At 35.4% G+C, this 22474-nt stretch overlaps 1 protein-coding gene across 2 annotated transcripts in view; it reads right to left on the reverse strand.

Moving 5' to 3' along the window:
- LOC143240431 (A disintegrin and metalloproteinase with thrombospondin motifs 6-like) overlaps positions 1 to 22474 on the reverse strand; it is a 118431-nt gene that overhangs the window by 25438 nt on the left and 70519 nt on the right. For both annotated transcript variants that reach the window (XM_076482853.1, XM_076482855.1), the window contains 6 exons: positions 22230 to 22319; positions 21092 to 21222; positions 19650 to 19799; positions 17866 to 18012; positions 14203 to 14347; positions 7598 to 7690 (listed from right to left, as the gene is read on the reverse strand). In XM_076482853.1, coding sequence (XP_076338968.1) covers positions 7598 to 7690; positions 14203 to 14347; positions 17866 to 18012; positions 19650 to 19799; positions 21092 to 21222; positions 22230 to 22319 — 756 coding nt within the window. The remainder of the gene's footprint in view (positions 1 to 7597; positions 7691 to 14202; positions 14348 to 17865; positions 18013 to 19649; positions 19800 to 21091; positions 21223 to 22229; positions 22320 to 22474) is intronic.

Consider the following 22474-nt stretch of genomic DNA (forward strand, 5'->3'; position numbering starts at 1 on the left):
AGGACTTCTCTGAGACACTCTACAATAGAGACTCCTGGTTACCTAAACCAGCACTAATGTACTTTTGTCACTAAGATTTGTTATTTTTTGAATTTCGCGCAAAGCTACTCAAGGGCTATCTGCGCTAGCCGTCCCTAATTTAGCAGTGTAAGGTTAGAGGGAAGGCAGCTAGTCATCACCACCCACCGCCAACTCTTGAGCTACTCTTTTACCAACGAATAGTGGAATTGACCGTCACATTATAACGCCCTACGGCTGAAAGGGCGAGGACGTTGATGCGACCGGGATTCGAACCCACGACCCTCAGATTACGAGTCGAAAGCCTTAACCCACCTGGCCATGGCGGGCCTATTTCACTAAGAAACTTTACAATACTGAAGAAAATTACTTTGGCCATCATAAAATATTATTAAAATAGTTATTTTAATATTAAGAAGCTCTGGAGTTCAAATTGAATGTGTTTTAGTTATCGTAAAACATTAGCAGAATAGTAATAGTAAAAAAAATACATAATACTGTATAAAGTAATCTAATATAAAATTTATGTTTACTATTACGGAACAAGAAAAGAGTAGAATAGTTCATCAATACAGACGGAGGGTACGTAAAATGTCAGTGGAATGGTAACTTACTAATACACTATAGAATAAAGACAGAAGGTACTTACAACTAGCTTAGAACTTTGGTAGAATAGTGCATCACTAATACACTCTAGAATAGAGACAGAAGGTACTTACAACTAGCTTAGAACTTTGGTAGAATAGTGCATCATTAATACATTCTAGAATAGAGACAGAAGGTACTTACAACTAGCTTAAAACTTCAGTAGAATAGTGCATCACTAATACACTCTAGAATAGAGTCAGAAGGTACTTACAACTAGCTTAAAACTTCAGTAGAATAGTACATCATTAATACACTCTAGAATACAGAAAACTACCTGTCACTAACTTAAAATATTAGTGGAATAGTTCATTGCCAAAATACTCTAAAATATGACAAAACTTACTTTGGCCATTGGTGAAATAGTTCTTGTTAAATTCAAACATAAATTACTTGTAGCCATAGAAGAAAACATGTCAGGATTGTGTGTTGTTACTTATTGTAACATACTTTGAACAATGAAGTTTTTTTTTTCCACTTTATGTTGTCTGTAATTTTCGACAATCCTAATACTATAATATTTTGCTATGCTATACAGATCATAAAAGAGATTGAAGTCGAAAAGAATGCAAAAACAATCTTCATTAAGGTTTTACTTCCTGCATAAACACTATTGTGAGTCAACTGAGAACCTCTTGTTTCATTCCTCGTCCTCTGTTCCAAGGTAACTGACACGAACTAAAATATTGGAACAATAAAGGCCTGACATATACAATGACGTTTTGTTTAACGGTACAACGACAAGTTTCTTAAGGTCTCTAACATACTGAAAAAAAGAGTTAAATATAGTAGCTGCAAAAATATAAATAAATAAAAGCACATATCGGCTTTCATCCTTTATTCTACGGGCATTGAATTCATGCTTGTAATGCTCTACCTTAGCATTATGTAACACAAATCCTGGATAGTATGTGTTATTTCTTAATTGCTTGTGTTGTAAAAGTACAGAAAATGGCAATTTTTACCTTCAAACTTTGATTTTGTGTTCTGGATAATAAAATTTAGAAATTAACCTATTTTATATGAAAGAAATGGGCAAATTCGCACATTTTCGTTTACATAAGGTCTGAATAAAACAACATATGAATCAAGATTTACATGTATTTATACTAAAGTTATACAAAAATGAACAAAAATGTTTAGAAGTGAGTAGTTTCTCGAAATTTGCGACTGTAATATACATCACTTTCACGCATCAGCCCCCAAATACACTGCCCCATGATGTTTTCGTTACACCCTCTCAGGTCACAAAAGCAAAGTTTGAAGAAAAATAGGTCTTTTCCATTTACTTTAGGCATAAGCAATTGGGAAATAACAAGAAAAAGTAACAATTTTGTTTCAGAGTGTAATCAACGTAAGAAAGATGACGAGGTGTTGTTATTTATTTCACATGAGCAACAGTTTCTCTGCACCACACAGTAGCTTCACAACTATCTGAACTTTGCGCGAAATTCAAAACAAACAACACCAATCGATATCACAAAGTTATTAATTAATATACTAACATTCTATGGTTCAAGTACAACTTCGTTCCTCAAGGCTTTTGGTTAAGATTCTGAGATTTTAAACATAGTCGGCGCACTGAGACTTTTAGCTGGTATTCAGCGATTCAAGTAAAACCAAGCTCAAAGAGGCCTTGCGCTGACCTTCAGCCATTCAAGTGCAGACAAGTTCGTTGAACTGACATTTGTGTGGTAACAACAATGTATTTTAAACTTTAACTAACACCTCAAATTGATGCACTTAACTATGAGTAGAATTAAATTTTAGAAAAATGTATTCGAACTATGACAAAAAATTCATGCAATCCAACTTCCATCTTAAGTATTGAGATGCAACCGTGGTGAAAAATAACGACTGCTGTTACTAAGAATTAACAATATTTTACATGACTAATTTGCAGTAAAATATATTTTGGCGAAACGTTGTCGAACCATGTCAACAGTGATTTGGATATCTAAACTTTGACAGGGGCTGGGATCCGGCATAGCCAGGTGGGTTAAGGCGTTCGACTCGTAATTTGAGGGTCGCGGGTTCGAATCCCCGGTGCACCAAACATGATCGCCCTTTCAGCCGTAGGGGCGTTATAATGTTACAGACAATCCCACAATTCGTTGGTAAAAGAATAACCCAAGAGTTGGCGGTGGATGGTAATGACTAGCTACCTACCCTCTCGTCTTACACTTTGCGTAGCTTTGCGTAGCTTTGCGTGAAATTCAAAACAAAACAAACCTTCTAGTCTCTCACTACTAAACTGCCCTCGTGTAGCTTTGCGCGAAATTGAAAAAACAAACACAAGGATTTTGCTTTTAACATTCAACTGAGCAATCTTAAAGTGTCGCATTTTGAAAGTGTAACTTTTAGTCTGAAATATGCTTAATTAACGCATTGCACGATTCAAATCGTATTTAAGAAGGAAAATATTCAGTTATGAGGTTGTAATTATAAACGAGACAGTGTAAATGCTGTTCCAGGTGTTATCATCTTTTCCAGACATTAAATAGTTTTAGTACAATAAAACCTCAATGACAACCACATTTTCTCAGATACAATTTAAAAAAAAATAAAAAAGTAATATATATATTTTTTGCTATACCAGAAGTTACAAATGGGATATCTGTGCTCTGCATATCACGGGTATCAAAATCCGACTTTTAGCATTATAAGCCTTCAGACATACCAATGAGCCACCAGATATTAAAATTTTAATAAAGCATAAATTTGACTTACTGGTCAAATAAATAAAAAAAATTGAAAAATGTAAGTTCAAGATAATCTGTCCCCCGCTGGTACGGCGGTGAACCTACGGATTTACAACGCGAAAATCAGCGGTTCGATAACCCTCGGTGGATTCAGCAGATAGCTTGATGTGGCTTTGCTATAAGAAAACACAGACAAATACTCAAGATAATCTAAAGTTTCTCAATAAAAAATAATATTCCAACACAATTAATAATATTTTAACACGCGACGTTTGTATTTAGACAATTTAGGCTTGGCAATGAAGCTATCATCGAAAGCAAAATAGTAGATTCTTAATTTGTATTTTTCTTTCATTTGTAATTTTTTTAATAATATAGTTGATTTTTATAACCGATCACTATTCTGTTTGATCATAACATGACTAACACTTCGTACAATAAGTATTTTCTGCCTACTGAATAGTGATTTAAGTTAAAATAACTTAATTTTTCATAGAACTTCAATTTCCAATTTGAACGGCATCTTATCAGAAGTCCCTGGGATGACGTTTAGCGGTACTTATTTCTGAACTACTGACCAGAAGAAGTTACCCAAACAATAGTGCTACAAAAGCTCTATCCATTTCTTTCAACCGAATAAAAATATTGGATATAGAATTTAAAAAACACCTATAGTTGAAATATTCTTAGTGTATTCAGCAGCAACAGGTATCAACCCGCAGCCAGTCACGTTATCCATTAGGCTAAAGCCTCTTCAACTCATAGCTCATCACGTTAACTATTAGGCTAAAGACTTTTCAACTTCGGTGGACTCAGCAGACAGCCCGATGTGGCTTTGCTATAAGAAAGCACACACACACTCTTCAATTTACAAGCTATCACGTTAACTATTAGGCTAAAGTCTCTTCAACCCGCAGCCCGTCACGTTAAACACTAGGCTAAAGCCTCTTCATCTCACAGCCCATCACGTTAACTATTAGGCTAAAACCTCTTCAACCCGCAGGCCGTTACATTAACCTCTTCAACTCACAGCCAATCATGTTAACTATTAGGCTAAAGCCTCTTCAACCTGCAGCCCGTCACGTTAAACATTAGGCTGAAGCCTTTCTTCAATTTAAAAAAATACTGTAATTATACTCTAGGTGTTTTTATACTAAACAGTAGAGTAAGGTTTCCGCTTTTTCGCTTAACATAAAAATTAGATATAGTGATAGTGTTGAAATTCACTCTGTTTTATCATATATGTATAGCCGCTCTCAATAATCTACCTTTTTATAAATTCTATGTACCCTAGAAGGCTAAAGTCCGTTATCCTTTGCTTGTGTTTTGGGGTTTGAGCGCAATAAGAAGCGTTTTGCAATGGAAATTACGTCACATGTCTATTATAACTATGCACGATCATCAGACAGAGCATGACCGAACGTAGCGACATGGACTGCAACGACATGTTAAAACTTAAAATCGTTTAAATATACCATACTGAACCTGTGTGTAACGTGCTAATTTTAAAACAAAACCATCGGCATCATACAATTTAAAAATATTAAATATTAATATGAATTGTAACAGACATTGTACATTTTTCTTTCTTCTTTTTTTGCTGAAAAGTTATAATTACTCACATCATTTTAAAATAACTCATAGTTCACACAAGTTCCGTATCCACAGTACTATTTGATTGTTTGTTTTGAATTTTGCGCAGATAGCTCTTGAGTAGCTTTGCGGGAAGACAACTAGTCATCACCACCTACCGCCAACTCTTGGGCTATTCTTTTACCAACGAATAGTGCGCGCATATTTGGTGTGACAGAGATTCGAACCCGCGCCCACGGATTACGAGTCAAACGCCTTAACCCACCTGGCCATGCTGGGGCGTAGATTTTTTACACCCGATGTGGGGGTTGATTTTTGCAACCACTTATGTGGACTGTTCAATTTGCAAATTGGTAATCTCTGATTACGTGAACCTGACAGCTGCAAACATGCAGTCACAGAGTAATCTTGTTGCCACGATACTTGCATGTATACTTAGGCCTACTGACTGATACTTACGAACTATCGCTTAGATAAAAAAGCTTAGCCTATATTAAAGATGTACATTTTGGCTACTGAAAAAGCCTACATCTAGGTCTAATTATGTAATTCGATTGGTAAGAACAAGAGAATCAGAAGAACAAACACACAATTTGTAGGCCTGTGATGCAATAAAACAATTCAACAGACCAAACTGTAGAGGGGGATGATTATCCCCATCCCCCCAGGATCTACGCCCCTGGCCTCCACAATGCAACTTACAGATTATATCAACAATTATTTCGTAAAATAAAAAATATTATAAAGCGTGTTATAAATATATTTTTATATCTGGCTTCTAGCTTATGATATTCTATCGATAATGTATAAAGCCTTTCTGCTGTAATAAAATTAAAACGTTCTATTTACATAAAGAACATTTAATGCATAAAGACGATTGAGTATCTTATATTAAGATGACTTGAAATATTCAAATGCAAATCACGTGACAATAACATCCAATATAAAGTCGTGATGGAACGTAATGTATTAAAACTACATCTTGACGTTACTCTAATACTGTATTGCTACCCAAAATTGGTCGCTTTCGAGAAGTGCTTGTAACAGCGCTTTACGATACAAAAGACTGATACATTAAATTTGTAAAAATTAGCTCAGATCGGAAATTTATAATTTCCAAAACGTGTTTATATATCTTCTGTACTTAATGAGATAAGAAAACGAAGAAATATGGATCAAGTTGGAGACCAAGGACCATTTACAAAGAGACCTGCAGCAAGTCGTACCCTAGCCATTATAAGTAAAGTGTAGCGAATTGTAACAGATGAGAATTCATGTTCTCCAGACAACAGCAGGCAACGTAATAAAGGTTGTCTAGAAAACACAGGTCACGTGCCTTCATAACGAACCCGTTCAATCACCGCATATATTAGGCAGCTGGAGAATGAAAAGGTTATTCATGGTATACCAGAGGGAAATATATCAGTCAAATTGCCACAAGAAGTGCCTATGGATCTCTGTGTGATCAGTTTAATGATACAAGCGTGGGGAAAACAGCGTTCTGATATGTACGGAAACGTTATTAGGGTCAGTAATGTGCTTTGGACGTGAAAGGACTACGACAAGATATTTAGCAATAGAAACTACGCTGAAATTCTCGTTTCAAGAGGCACGGTTGTCAGATATAGTATAACCGAACATTATGACATGGATTGTTAACTATATGGTGAGGCCCCGCAAGTGTTTTAATAAAATACATTCAGTCTTTGTAGAATAACGTTCTTAGAACTTATTAATTTTCATTCTTTCTGTGTAGAACACATTTATGAACTGACAATACAACTGTGTATTTATTTCTTTTTTGGATTTCGCGCAAAGTTACATGAAGGTTATCTGCGCTAGCCGTCCCTAATTTAGCAGTGTAAGACTAGAAGAAAGGCGGCTAGTCATCACCACCCACCGACAATTCTTGGGCTACTCTTTTACTAACTAAGAGTGGGATTGATCAAAACATAATTACACTCCCACGGCTGAAAGGTCGAGCATGTTTGGTGGGACGGAGATTTAAATCCTCGACCCTCAGATTGCGAGTCAAGCGCCCTAACTACTGGCCATGCTAGGCCATCACAATACAATATATTACACAACGTGAGAATGCTTTGAAAATAATAAGGTTAAACTATTAAAAAAACTTAAATTTTATAACACTTTAATTGTCGTCTTGAAATTAAAAAAAAGCAAAATAAAAACTAACTCATCATCCATTAATGTACCGATAAAGACAAATAATCACATTCATTTACCGGCCCGGCATAGCCAAGCGTGTTAACGCGTGCGATTCGTGATCGTATCCCCGTCGTGCCAAACATGCTCGCCTTTTCAGCCGTGTGAGCGTTATAATGTGACGGTCAATCCCACTATTCGTTGGTAAAAAGAGTAGCCCAAGAGTTGGCGGTGGGTGGTGATGACTAGCTGCCTTTCCTCTAGTCTTATACTGCTAAATTAGAGACGGCTAGCGGAGATAGCCCTCGAGTAGCTTTGCGCGATTTTCAAAAAAACCAAACCACATTCATTTACAGACTATGCAACTAACGATATTATCTGTATTGTAAAAAGAGGTAATAGTTTCATCTCGTTAACCTCATAATAATCATTACACTAGGTAAAAATGTTTGATAATTTTTATCCTATTTTCTTACCTTGTTTCGACCGCAAATAGTTCCTTCTGCTGCACGCTCCAAGCGGGTTACACAGCGTTTATCCATTCGGCACCACAATGTCTGACAAACATCCTGTTTTGAAGAGCAAACCAAAGAGCAAAACCTGTCAAACCTCATAAAAATCGTAAAAAGTTCAGGCTTATAAAGTCTCACAAGAATTATAAATTCGCTTTAAAAAAATATTAAAATGAATCAAAATGCTATAGTGCAAGTTGCATGCACGAAACTTTAGATGGTTCAACAACTGAATGATTTGTGAAAAGGAGAAGTTACCGACAAATTGAAGTGGAAAAAAAAAATCGATATTTCATGTTATGATAACTTTTAATGGAAAATCATAGGTCTAGAGAGAGAAAAAAGGCTTAGAACTAATTTTCGACAATTTATTTACATATTTCATATCTGAAGTGCGCGAGGTTCATTCGTCCCTACATTAAATTGTTACACAGAAAACTTAAGGCATCCATAAACACCGAGGAATTCGTAACGCTTTAGGGGTATATATTTTGTACTTATTGAAGAGAGATGATACTATACCAAGAATTCTTAATTATTGAAAAAGAGCAGAAAATATTGATATTATACGTAGGGTTTTATTACAGGGCAACGAATGTATATACAGTTATTACACTAGGCCGATTCATTACATCCAATATAAGGAATTTATTACTGGAACTAAATGAAATACAAGCTTTTTATCTATAGGTTGCCTTCACTTCCATGGACTACTGACAACATTAGTCCCACTACAAATTACGAATATTGTATCAGTTAAACCTATTTTATGTTCTGAAAGTTGCTGTTTTCTAAAGTCCATGCAGTATAGTGGGGTATTATTACTGACATTAATCACTCACGGGTACCCTTTGGTCCACACACTCGTCACTGTTGTTGTTATTGAATGTTTTAGTACCACTGTATCCATTGTACGGACTGATCACCGACTTGTGAAGTTACAACAAGCATCGCTACTGCAAATGTTTAGAAGGTTCTGAAAATGTGACTATAAGATTTCTCTATAGATGACAATATAAGTCACATACACTTTTTTTTTGGTTATATCGAAACTTTATTAATTGAACGAGCCAACAATGAATAAGAAAATGGTTGAAATGTAGAGATATCCAAATAATACTAATATACAGCCATGTAATTTGAAAATTTTCACGAGATGTTCTTTAAAACGTGAGGAGCTTCTATTTAAATTTAGTTATAAGCAAGAAATAATCGTTCTTCAACCGTATTAATTTTTGTTTACCATAGCAAAACATTACTGTTTGAGCTAGCGTGTGTGTACTGTTTATGGTACGCATTTACCGTAACCACTCCTGTATTTTTTGTTAACAAAATAGGCATTTTTAATCAATTCACGGTTTATTTATGTTAAGAAATTTTATCAAAATGTCCAATTTATAAAAAAAAATTCAACATATATCTCCAGGTAATCTCAAAAGAAATAACACTGTTTAATTTGTCGATCAGAGCGTAACTGCAGCTATTCTTTCAGTTCTTTTTCATGGAAATTTTAACCCTCAGATCTTCGAGGTCAAAGGTCAGATTGCAAACCTGCAGATACTCTTTCAGGATTTTTTCCTTATAATAACCTTTAACCTTCAGCTACCGACTTGTTTTCACATCATTAAAACTGGAATTGTCCACATCTTCATTCACGTTGAACAGTTTAATATTTTTGCCAGTTAAAAGACTTGGTATAAAACATTAAATTAGGTAAAAATAGTTATTGCTTTACGCAATATAGAGAGAGTCCCAGCAGTAACTGGTGATATTCAATGTAATATTTGAAGTATTTTTTGCATGTTTTCGCATGAAAACATACTATTAGTCGTCCTGTTGCCAACAAGATCATGGACTTCACATGAAATTTTCTGCATGAATAAGAAAATGCGCTAAGAAAAACCCATGAGGTCCAAATGGAACCCTACTGGGAATTCTGTGGTTGAAAAAATGGAAGCCATAACTTGTCATTAAAGATTAATTTTTGGATTAAAAACGGCGTTCTAACTACATAAATAAATAACAAAACGTATTTGTGCAGAAATGTGTAATAAAAATCAAAGTAGATGATTGTGTTATACTATTTTATTATGGGCGTTCCAAGGTTACCACGTATCGCCAACTCAATACGTTGTTGTTGTTTTTCGTATCATTTAAACTTTCGAAGCTTATTTGCAATCTTCAAATAAATTGCGCCACCTGGAATTATTCGCCAACGGCGTGAAACAGCAATCGTATTTTGTTTCCAGCTTAATAACTGTTATGCACGTGTTTCAGTACTCGACTTAAATGAAGAAAAAATTACATCAGTGGTATCTTACATTTCACAAGTCGATCTCTTTTCAAAATCGAATTTTGCTTACTTAGTTATTGTTTGTTTGTTTTTTTGGAATTTTGCGCAAAGCTACACGAGGGCTATCTGCGCTGGACGTCCTTAATTTAGCAGTGTAAGACTAGAGGGAAGGCAGCTAGTCATCACCACCCACCGCCAACTCTTGGGCTAATCTTTTACCAACGAATAGTGGGATTGAGCGTCACATTATAACGCCCCCAAGGCTGAAAGGACGAGCCTATTTGGTGCGACCGGGATTCGAACCCACGACCCTCAGATTACGAGTCGAACGCCTTAACCCACCTGGCCATGCCGAGCCATTAATTATTGCAAAACGTGTATAATATTATAGATTTTCCAACGATACTGAAATGTGTCTCAAAATATACCAATTCTCCTCTTTCAAATTAGATACGAGACGAGAAGAACCAAAAACATTCACTTTAAAACAGTTCTCTAAGTGTATAAAACTGGTTAGTACGAACGTCATGAGCAATGGAGAGTTTTTTGTTTGTTTGTTTGTTTGTTTTTACCATTGAAACTTCTGAACGAGTATAAAAATAAACACAAAATATCATAATACAACAACCTGTCAACAACTTCGATCAACAGCTGTCGTTAACTTAACACACGCACGATCGTACTTTTCCACGAATGAAAAATGGACCTTGATCAAGTTATTTTGGACAGTAGAAGCGCGACTGAACAGATAGCGCATCCAAAAGGAAAGAAAAGCGTCTGGACTGAAATTTTCGAGGTGTCACGAAGGTCAATAACTGGCGTCGCTCACGTACAAACGAACCATGTACTTATATAAAATGTAAAAAGCTAGCAAGGAAACACGCGCGGTTGTAATATCACGAACTGTATCTATGTAGACTCTCAATAAAAGCGAGCGTGATGTCGCTTTCATTTAATGCCAAATAAACGATATAAAAAAAACAACTCAAATTTTATTCCTTGGTGCGATAACCTCTTGCTTGGTGCAAAAAAATAGCAAGATCTTTTGAACATAAACTTGATATATTTAAACTCAAAATTTTCACCACCACTGCACCCTCTTACTTGTGTCTTTCCATTCCAGTCACCGTCATAAAGTTTGGCATCGGGATTGAAGACTATAACGTTTCAATTGATACGAGATTCACGGATCCAGGGATTTATAGAAAATACTTTGTGAATTTGGGGATTATATTAACACTTTCTGGATCAGAAGCATATCACTAACATCCTTTGATGTATTTCTTGCCACAGTGGCCATACTTAATCACATTGCACGAAACGTCAAAGAAATGTGATAAATAGGATTTAATTATGACTTTAAAAGGTTCGAAATAATTTGATTCAATATTTCTATCATTTTTTACGTTGTAAATATTTCCAAATGTTGTTGTCAGACACAGCAAAAAAGCCAAGATGATATTGTATGCTTTGTATTTGTTTGTTTTTCTGAATTTGGCGCAAAGTTACACGAAGGCTATCTGCGCTGGCGGTCCCTAATTTAGTAGTGTAAGACTAGAGGGAGGGCAGCTAGTCATCACCACCCACCACCAACACTTGGGCTACTCTTTTACCAACGAATAGTGGGATTGAGCGTCAAATTAAAACATATCCACGGCTAAAAGGGCGAGCACGTTTGGTGCGACGGGGATTCGAACCTACGACCCTCGAATTACGAGTCGAGTGCCTTAACCCACCTGACAATGCCAAGCCAAATATGCTTTGTCACGTAGCCACTTCTGTAAGGTGATTCATTAAATGCGTTGTTTTTAATGTTCTTTATTCAATGGAACTGGTTAACAATCGTTTTCGTTTCCTGTTCTTGCTGCTGGTTCGTTTAATTTTTTAACCAATGAGATTTCTTGATTAAACTTAATTAAAACCAGATATAAAGCTGTCTCTATTTGCATATAATTGCTTACATTCTAGATTTTGAACAATTCTTCTTGCTGAATAATGATGACGCAGTCAAACACAAAGATCCGATTCAAGAATTCATAACAACAGTTTTAATAACAAAGCTATTACAGACGATAAAGGTTTTAGCGGCTTCCTGTGCTCATACTATATTTTTAATCATTTTAATTAGTAAACGAACACAAATAATTTTATTACTTTTGGTAAACACAAAGTATAAAATAGATAAATAAAATACTTGGAATGCCGGGGTAGAACCCGAAAATAAGACAGTAAAATCATAAACATTTCAAAATTCTTTGTGATTGTTACACCTACTACAACGTTTAATCATCGTACGATCAGAAAAAAAAAACAGAAAAACGTACGCTTCAATTATCCCTTACACCTTAAGTGAGCAGTTTTGTAAAACAGATGCGGTCCAAGAAACAGGCGTACAGACATATGCAAACTGCTGCATTATTTTAAACGTGTAAAAGTAGGGAGCAGTAAGCAAGTTCCATTATATATATAAATAACGAAAAACAACAAAATTAGTTACACAGACTGAAAGCTTGTAAACAGTAAATATAAAAGACGTTTATTCAAAGCTAACTTATAGTTTCACTATCAGGTTTTAATTTGTTCTTTAAACATACCAAGGCTAATTTCAGCATTCTCACTACAGCCCTACTATAGTTTTTAGTTTTCTCAGAAAATACTATTACTGCTTTCAACTTCCCCACTAAACACTGTAAATGATTTCAGTTTTCTCCTCTAAACACTAGAACTGTTTTTAGCTTCCCCACTAAACACTGCAACTGTTTTTAGCATCTCTGATACAAACAACAGAACCGTTTTAACTTCCCCAATAAACACAGACTTCTTAACGGCCCTATTAAAATCTGGAACTGTTTTAACTTCCTCGCAAATCTATATTTTATTTCGTAATTTGCGTGCAAAACATACACTACTGATAATTGCACACAGTCGTCTCCAATTCTAAGGTATTAAACTAGCAAGAAGGCAGCTGGTTAACAACGCCTACTGCAAATTCTTTGGCTACTCTTGTATCACTGAACAGTGATATTTCATTAACACCTAAAGCGCACCAACGGCTTGAAGATCCTTTTCGCAGCAAAGGGCCGCGAAACATGAATCCTTGGATTAATAGACCATAGTATGATATAAACTTTGCTACGTTCATCCCTGGTGAAAATGATTTAAAACTGAAGAAAAGTAGCTGTTCATGTTTTACTTTATGTCTATGTGCACTGACTTGTATATTTACTGTTTCAGTGAAATTACGATTTTTTTTTTGAATGAGAATACAAATAAAAATATGAAATCACACATGATTATTTCTGTAGATACGATGTGGGAAAAGCTCTTTCTGCGTAAACACGACTGTACAACGATGGGGCACACCTTTAATAAAACACTTAAATCACAAGACTGAAACAGCCTTAGCTCAACTAAAGCAAACAAAATGAAAAGAAAATCACTTAGGATACGTTAAGACCCACCACGTCTTAAGCATCTCTTACCTTCCATAGTCATTAGTGGTTTAAGACAAATCTGTGAAGCTGTGTGAAGGAAAATGCACGAAAAAAATCTACTTAAAATATAATTATCAGAAAGGGAATGACAACACGTTCGAATAACAGTTGTTGTCGTAGACGAGACATGGCGGGAAATTTCGACGTTTTTTAACTGATTTACTTGTGTTCTGTCTTATCTACTGTGTGTGTGTGTGTGTACTTTACGTTCATCCATACATATAGTTATTGTCTGGTATTTTCACGAGATGTCTGTGAACCAAACTAGACATTTCAAATACTTCTCAAGTATAACTGTCCCTAATTTTGAGTTACTGTCCAGAGACAAAGCGGCCAGTCAACTACCGCTAGGTCTTTGTCTGTTTGGATAACTGGATTGACTGTCTGCACCCAAAACTGAAAGTTTGAAGTGTGGTCTGATCTGGTGTCTGGCTAACAACTAGACCACGCCCACGGTTTAATTTTGTATTGTTTTCAGTTCTAGGTATACATATTTACATAATTTGATTGCATCTCGTTACACTTCTAGATAGGTAAAAAAATTACAAAATTTGTACATGTTTGTTTTAGTTGCATACACACGCACACATATGTATGTATATATATATATATATTTATATAAGCTATTTTTAATTTAGTCGATTTAATTTCTAAATATATGAACATATATTTACACCCATATAAATATATTGACGTTGTTTGATTTTTATTGGTTTCATCTAAACATTTCGTTCCATAAGTGACATAATATATATATATATATATATGTATATATTACTAACTTCAATGCCTTCACAGTGTTCCGCTGTTGACCCATATTGCAGCCGACACTGATGGTCTACATCATACATAGCCCCTGGCGGCAGCTGAGGAAACGAGAATCCGTGATCAGAAGGTTCATCGTCCAAACAGTGTCCCCAGTCGCGACTGTAAAGGGAAAGAAAGTGGATAGTGATCAAGTTAACTATATATATATCCTTGAAATGTTTGGGAAAATTATCTTAATTTTTATAACCTCAAATTACCAAAATAGTTTTATATCATTCACTATATCGGTGGGATTAAATACTAAATAGTTTTGTTTTACCTGTTGCGAAACGTAGACAAAAAACTATGTGAAATCACTCATTTTCTACGATAATGAAACACTCCAATAGTAACTGGTACAGACCCGGCATGGCCAGGTGGGTTAAGGCGTTCGACTCGTAATCTGAGGATCGCGGGTTCGAATAGCCATCGCACCAAACATGCTCGCCCTTTCAGCCGTGGGGGCGTTATAATGTTACGGTCAATCCCACTATTCGTTGATAAAAGTTTAGCCCAAGAATTGGCGGTGGGTGGTGATGACTATCTGTCTTCCTTCTAGTTTTACACAGCTAAATTAGGAACGACTAGCGCAGATAGCCCTTGTGTAGCTTTGCGCAAAACTTAAAAACAAAACAAAATTATAATCGAACAATGGACGTTTGAAAAAATACAGTGTCAATGTGTACAAGCTGAGAAGGTTCACTGACACGAAATCCAAAAAATGGCTGGCTATAACTTACTGGAAATAACGTACACGTTCTTTCACCTGAAGTTATCATTGATTTCTTAGCCATTGTGAAAAGCGGACACAAGTGCATCAGTTCATTGAGTACAGCCCTAAATATTGCTACTAAATACCTGTCGTAGTGTACAAAATACACAAGCACTAAACATAATGGAATCTGATGTTTTATTAATTTATTATTAAGAGTATATTAGAGTAACAAGTCTCGGTAACAACTGAGTTGATAAAGTTAAGACAGTGAGCCAATGCAGCTGTCGCAACAACTTTAGAGTTTATCACTATATGCACCAACCATCACTTAATTTTGAACTGACATGATAAAGGGAAGCCAACCGGCCAACAGTAACAACCGCCAAATCTTGGTCTATTCTGATCGAATAACAGGACTTGACTCTCTTTTATAGCATACCGACTACCAAATGTGAGGAACGGTTTCTTTTTATTTTCTTTGCGGCAAAGAGAAATGAACCCAAAGCCTTTAGATTCACAATTAGGCACACTAACGACTAAGCCACGCCAGGCTCCGAATGTTATACTGAAATGGAAAAGGGTTTTTAGATTTTATAAATAGAAATTTCTTCGTTAAGTTATAGGAAGATATCAGAGATAACGAAATTACTTTGAATACAGGATTTCGCTTACTTAAAAAAGTAAGCGCCCTAGCTCTTTTATTTAAAAAATATTCACTTTGTTGAGAGATTACAAACAGTACACAGTAAAAAGAGTTGTAATGAAATATTTAACTTATTGAAGTAATAACTTTATAACTAAACACTTTGTCAATCCAAAATAATTCGTACGCATTCAATTAAACATACAAATGTGTAACTTACGAATTCTCCTAGATTACATTGTTTAGTCTGTTTGTAGTTAAGCACAAAGCTAAATTAGCTATCTGTGCTCTGCCCAAAACGGGTATCGAAACTCTTTTCCTAGTGCAGTGAGTCCGCAGACATTCCGCTGTAACAATGGGGGCGTAAGTGTGGTTTACGGGATGAAACTGCGGTCGTCCAATGAATACAAAGAACGCCGAACCATTAACTTAACCTTTCAACTTATATTGAATTTCCACTTATGTTTTAAGTCTTATATGAACCGCTTCTGTTTTATATTGTGCGTAAATAATTGCAGTTCACACACTGACTACAATCTCATTATTCGTTGATAAAAGAGTAGCCCAAAGAGTTGGCGGTGGCTGGTGATGATTAGCTGCCTTCTCTTTTTGTCATTAACCCTAAATTAGGGACGCCTAGCTCGGATTGCCCTCGTGTAGCTTTGCGCGAAAGTTGAAAACAAAACAAAACAAAGAGCATTACTTTGTGCTGCCACCTATAAAGATTCTGAATCTTCGAGGTGAAAGTAGGGAACGTGTTTGGCGGGTTCAAATCTAAGAACTATTGATCAGTAGTCAGGCACACTCTTTAAGCACTAGAGAACACCTAACCCTTCAAACAAACACAACCTTAAAAATTCGCAGTACAAAATTTTCAAAAAGAAAAGTTTATTTTTGTTCGTTTGTTTCTAAAGGCACATTTACACAGTGGGTTATCTGTGCTATACCCATTGCGGGCATCAAACCTAGTTTTTAGTGTTATAAGTCTTCAGACTACCGCCGTGCCATTAGGTGGCTCTCTCAATTTGAATCTGCTATATACATAAACGTTTAAAAAAATAAATGTTACTCCTACAGTTTGAATCAACTGCTTTCATTGTATTTCTTTTGTTGTTGTTTTTACTCATTTGCTAGTTTCATCATAAGATTGGAGAGAAATGTTAACATAACATTTATAATTCGTTAGAGCCTAGTTTGCCCGATATTTCTCACAAGGAGTGGAACTTTACATTTTAGTAGAAATAGTATTGAGACCTTGAAATAATGTGGCTAAATTCTAAGAATGGTAAAGACTGTTTGTTTGTTTTGCATTTCGCACAAAGCTACTCGAGGGCTATCTGTGCTAGACGTTCCTAATTTAGCAGTGTAAGACTAGAAGAAAGGCAGCTAGTCATCATCACCCACTGCCAACTCTTTGGCTACTCTTTCACCAACGAATAGTGGGATTGACCGTCACATTATAACGCCCCCACGACTGAAAGGGCGAGCATGTTTGGCGCAACGAGAATGCAAACCCGCGACCCTCAGATTACGAGTCGCACGCCTTAACACGCTTGACCATGCCGGGCCAGGTGGAAACTGAAACACCCACATCAACTACTAATCTTAAATTGATTTTACACACCATAAATTTTAAATATAATTCAATTTTAAATAGCTAACACATTTTAATAATAGTACTATCTCGCTACTATAGGGGTTGAAAAAAATAGTCTGTTTGTTGTTAAGCTCAAAGCTACACAATGGGCTAACTGTGCTGTGTTCACCACAAGTATCAAAACCCGGCATTTTAATTGTGTGAGCCCTCAGGCTTTCCGCTGAACCATTGAAGCAGATGGACAAAGGATAAGCAATAATAACAATATTAGATATTCAATAAATTGTAATCTTCAAACAAGTATTACATATCAATCATGTAAACAATATAAATAAATTAATTAAGGGTGTATAATGTTAAAATGTTGTGTTGCAAAATGTTGTATCGTTTCACGAAACAGTGTTCCCCAAATCTGGGTGAACTATAACACAGTTCATTCTCACAGTCAGTAAACAAAGCAATAAAAAGGTAATGTGGTTTCTCGCAAAATTATGTTCGTTACAATAGTTCGTTACAACAGTTCGTTACAATAGTTCGTTATTAATTTATAACAAAGACTTACATTAACAAGCACATTTACGTTCTGCTAATTGATTTTTAAAACTTGAACTTGTAGTCACAAAATTTGTTTTCACAAAATACAACTTCAACTATTATCATAATAAATGTTAAGAAATACTTACTCTAAAAATTTAGTAATTTCATTTCTACTACAATTGGACCACACCAAAGGGCTGGTGTCAGAGATTAAATGTGGCGACATAACGTGCTGACGTTCTCCATGAGAAGATTGACAGCCGTTGTTTGGACTATCATGGCTCATCCCAAAGCTAAACAACAACAACAAAGTATCGGATAATTTCGAGAAATAAAACAATAACAATGTTTGTATGCGCTGGTGATACTTCAAAATATGAAAAAAATAGATATAAAACAATATGTTTAAATCTTTAACCGTATTGTTAGTCTTTCAAAAATGTATCTGTATCACATTCACTAGACAACTTGAACAGCCCCTAATTTAAATAATATTTAATCCTTTAACCGTATTGTTAGCCTTTCAAAAATTTATCTGTAACACGTTCACTAGACAACTTTAACAGCCCCTAATTTAAATAATGTTTAATCCTTTAACCGCATTGTTAGTCTTTCAAGAGTTTATTTATCACATTTACTAGACAACTTTAACAGCCCCCTAATTTAAATAATGTTTATCCTTTAACCGTATTGTTAGCCTTTCAAAAATTTATCTGTATCACGTTCACTGGACAACTTTAACAGCCCCTAATTTAAATAATGTTTAACCCTTTAATCGTATTGTTAGTCTTTCAAAAATTTATCTGTATCACGTTCACTGGACGTCTTTAATGCCCCCTGGAAAACTAAAGAATTAAATCACAACCTTAACAGTTTTTGATAAACGACAATTGAAAATGTCTATTTTGTCACGTCAATATCAATAATATCTTATCCCACCCTCACTTATTTTCTAGGCTCTTGCACACGTTATGAAACACTATAAACAGTAAAACCTTATAAACATAATATATAAATATATCAACTTATAACTTGTCAGTAATAACCTTAAAAAACAATTATAAAACATGATATTTATTTTTCACGGTCAAGAAACTTAGGTACATGAGTGAGACATAGTAGAGTAACTTATACAACAATGTTTAAACCGTCCTGACAACAGTCATGGTATAATCGCTCTAATTAAAACGTATTCTCATGTAAATGACAAGAGTTGTCTCATAGCTTGAATACAACATACACGCAACACCTCTAAAACACAATTATTTAAATAACTGTATAATTGTTGTTACAATTTAAGTGTGAATGGTAAGTTTTTAAAGGCAAAATTTAAAAAATTGTAATAAATTATCATTTCGTGATCCAGCATCAGTAATAGGTCTTAAAAAACTAGAAACTACGACTTTCCTTTGGGCAAAACTTAACGATACTCAACTCTTTCCTTTGGGTAAAACGTATTGAAATTTGACTTTATTTTTTTGGGAAAGTTATTGATATTTGATACTTTCCTTATGTAAAAAGCTACTGATATTGACCATGAACATTTTATATACAATTTACATAATATTATGAAACTGTCTGTTTCAAATTTTTGGATACCGTTATTTAAATAAAAAAACAGCTAAATATAAAATAAACTAGTGGTGCAGTATTAACTCATTCTGAATCGAAAACAAAACACTTAAAAGTTAGATACAAGTAAATATCTTACCTCACTTACTTATGCCCCATCTCATGAGCTGTAGTGTAATACTTACTTATGCCCCATCTCATGAGCTATGGTGTAATACTTATGCCCCATCTCATGAGCTATGGTGTAATACTTATGCCCCATCTCATGAGCTGTGGTGTAATACTTATGCCCCATCTCATGAGCTATAGTGTAATACTTACTTATGCTCCATCTCATGAGCTATAGTGTAATACTTACTTATGCCCCATCTCATGAGCTATAGTGTAAGCCAAAGCGAGGCCTGTATCTTCATTCACGTTGCAACTACGATGAGGTTGACACATCCCTGCCACCTCAGCTAGGCCTAATGTGCTACACGGTTCGTTGAGTCTTGTACAAATATTGTATCTGTCAAAAACAATAAAGAAGAAAAGGATATTCTTGTACGTTTCGAAATTCTTAGTAGGTTGTGAAGTTGGACGTTGAGCAGAAACGTTGGCCCACAAAAGCATTTCAACCAGACAACTCGTGCATAGAAATTGTCATTGGAACGAAACAGAATCAGTTTGTTAGTTATTTTAATATTGTTTAATATGTTGTAGTAAATAAAAATCATTAAAATATACCTTTGACTATGGTGGTGTATTTTTGATTTCCTGCAATATGACAATCGCTCAAATAAGTGCTTATACGTTATAATTAGCAGCTGTGCTGGAATAATTAGCAATCTCATCACGAAAGATGTTAGCCTTATACCTTGAAATCGTTTATGAAGCCGAGAAAACACATATATTTATATATACACGTGTGTGTTGTCTTTTTTTGTGCGTTTCGCACAAAACTACACGAGGGCTATCTGCGTTAGCTTCTTTGTTTGTTTGTTTTTTTGGAATTTCGCACAAAGCTACTCGAGGGCTATCTGTGCTAGCCGTCCCTAATTTAGCAGTGTAAGACTAGAGAGAAGGCAGCTAGTCATCACCACCCACCGCCAACTCTTGGGCTACTTTTTTACCAACGAATAGTGGGATTGACCGTCACATTATAACGCCCCCACGGCTGGGAGGGCGAGCATGTTTGGCGCGACACGGATGCGAACCCGCGACCCTCAGATTACGAGTCGCACGCCTTAACGCGCTTTGCCATGCCGGGCCTTCTGCGCTAAGCGTCCCTAATTTAGCGATGTAAGACTAGAGGGAAGGCAGCTAGTCATCACCACCCACCGCCAACTCTTGGGCTACTTTTTTACCAATGAATAGTGGAATTGACCGTAACATTATAACGCCCCCACGGCTGAAAGGTCGAGCATGTTTGGTGCGACGGGGATTCGAATCCGCGACCCTCAGATTACGAGTCGAATGCCTTACCCTACCTGGTCATGCCGAACCTATACGTGTGTGTGTGTGTGTGTGTGTGTGTTTATATTTTAACATAGGGTTATCAACATGTAAAGTTTTTTAATTAAAAACTTTGATAGCAGAAGGAAGTACAAGAAGAATCATTTTCATTATATTTAATCTTCTATAATTCATTATAAATATAACTTTTATCCTTTCTGCAGATTATGGTGCTTATAATTAAGATAACTTACACCACTGTTTGTATTTCTTTTTTGTATTAATTATCAACTATTATATGCACAGGAAATTAGGCACCGTTAAAAATAACAAATCACTTTCAGCATCATTCATTAGATTAATTACCTTGTAAGAAGAATGGCAACATCATGGTGATTGGGGTGGTTCTCATCTCTCGGGTTTACATATTTCTGCCACTGGCAGAAACTTTTCAATGTTTTTTCCGCATGGTGGCTTATATCCAAATCTTCTTCTTGCTGAATATTGAATAACAGTGTCTCTGTGAATCAATAACTTCACACAAATATTAACACTATAATTAGACATAAATAAATAAAAACGCGAACAAAAATGAATGTTCATATCAATTACACAGATAAATAATAAATAAATATGTATGAGTGTGTGCGTGTATTTATAGAAAGAATGGAGGAAAACTATACTAAAAACATTATACTTTAAAAGTAAAGAATTTTATATACATTATTTTGGGACATCCTGAATTTATAAGTTATTAAAAAGAAAAATACATTAAATACTCCGATTAAATAATTGATTTGTTTGTTTGTTTGTTTTGAATTTCGCACAAAGCCTTAGGGAAGCCTATCTGCGCTAGCCTTCCCTAATTTAGCGGCGTAGGACTAGAGGGAAGGTAGCTAATCATCACCACCCACCGCCAATTCTTAGGCTACTCTTTTACCAACGAATAGTGAGATTGCCTGTAACATTATAACGCCCTCACAGCTGAAAGGGCGAGCATGTTTGGTGTGACGGGGATTCGAACCCGCGACCCTCGGATTACGAGTTGAGTGCCTTAAAATTCTCGCCATGCCGGGCCTAAATAATTGATAAAAAGAGAAATACACTAAAATCAAGCAAACATAAGGTACAATGTAAAGAAAAGTAAGCAATAAATAACTGGGATACACTAAATTGTTCCAAGTCTAAAAAGTATTTAATAATTGGTTACCGAAATAAATGGATGTGAAGACAGCAAGAAAACAACAAAAAACTAGTTGTCTGCAATGTTGATTGCTATCTTGAAACGAATAAAATCTTGACTTCTTCTGTTTCCCACGTTATATCACATAGTTTTTCCCAATTAATGGTTTTCTTAAGCTATCTATATAATCAGCTTATACTCCAGAGAATTAGATATATATCTAAAAAGAAAGTATAACGAAACCAAAACCAAAGCTCCCTCAGAAGAGTTTTGTTAGATACGTTTTTCTTTGTTGCTTTTTAAATAGAAAAATGATCTCACCTCTTTCTGATCATTCTCGAGCAAGATCATCCTCACCAGAACTACGTTAATGGCATTTCCGATGCTGGCGTCGTGATATAAAGATGACACCTTTTGAAGAGAGAAAGAAAAAAATATGTATTTTTGTAGAAAAATAATTATGAAATGCAACTTAGAGAACGAAACATTGCAGTGACATTCTCTTCCTTAATTTAAACATTTCAATGCACTTAATAAATATGCAAACGTTCTGTATAACTTGGTGT

The sequence above is a fragment of the Tachypleus tridentatus genome, chromosome 13 (genome assembly GCF_004210375.1).
Source record: "Tachypleus tridentatus isolate NWPU-2018 chromosome 13, ASM421037v1, whole genome shotgun sequence".
Lineage (NCBI taxonomy): Eukaryota > Metazoa > Arthropoda > Merostomata > Xiphosura > Limulidae > Tachypleus > Tachypleus tridentatus.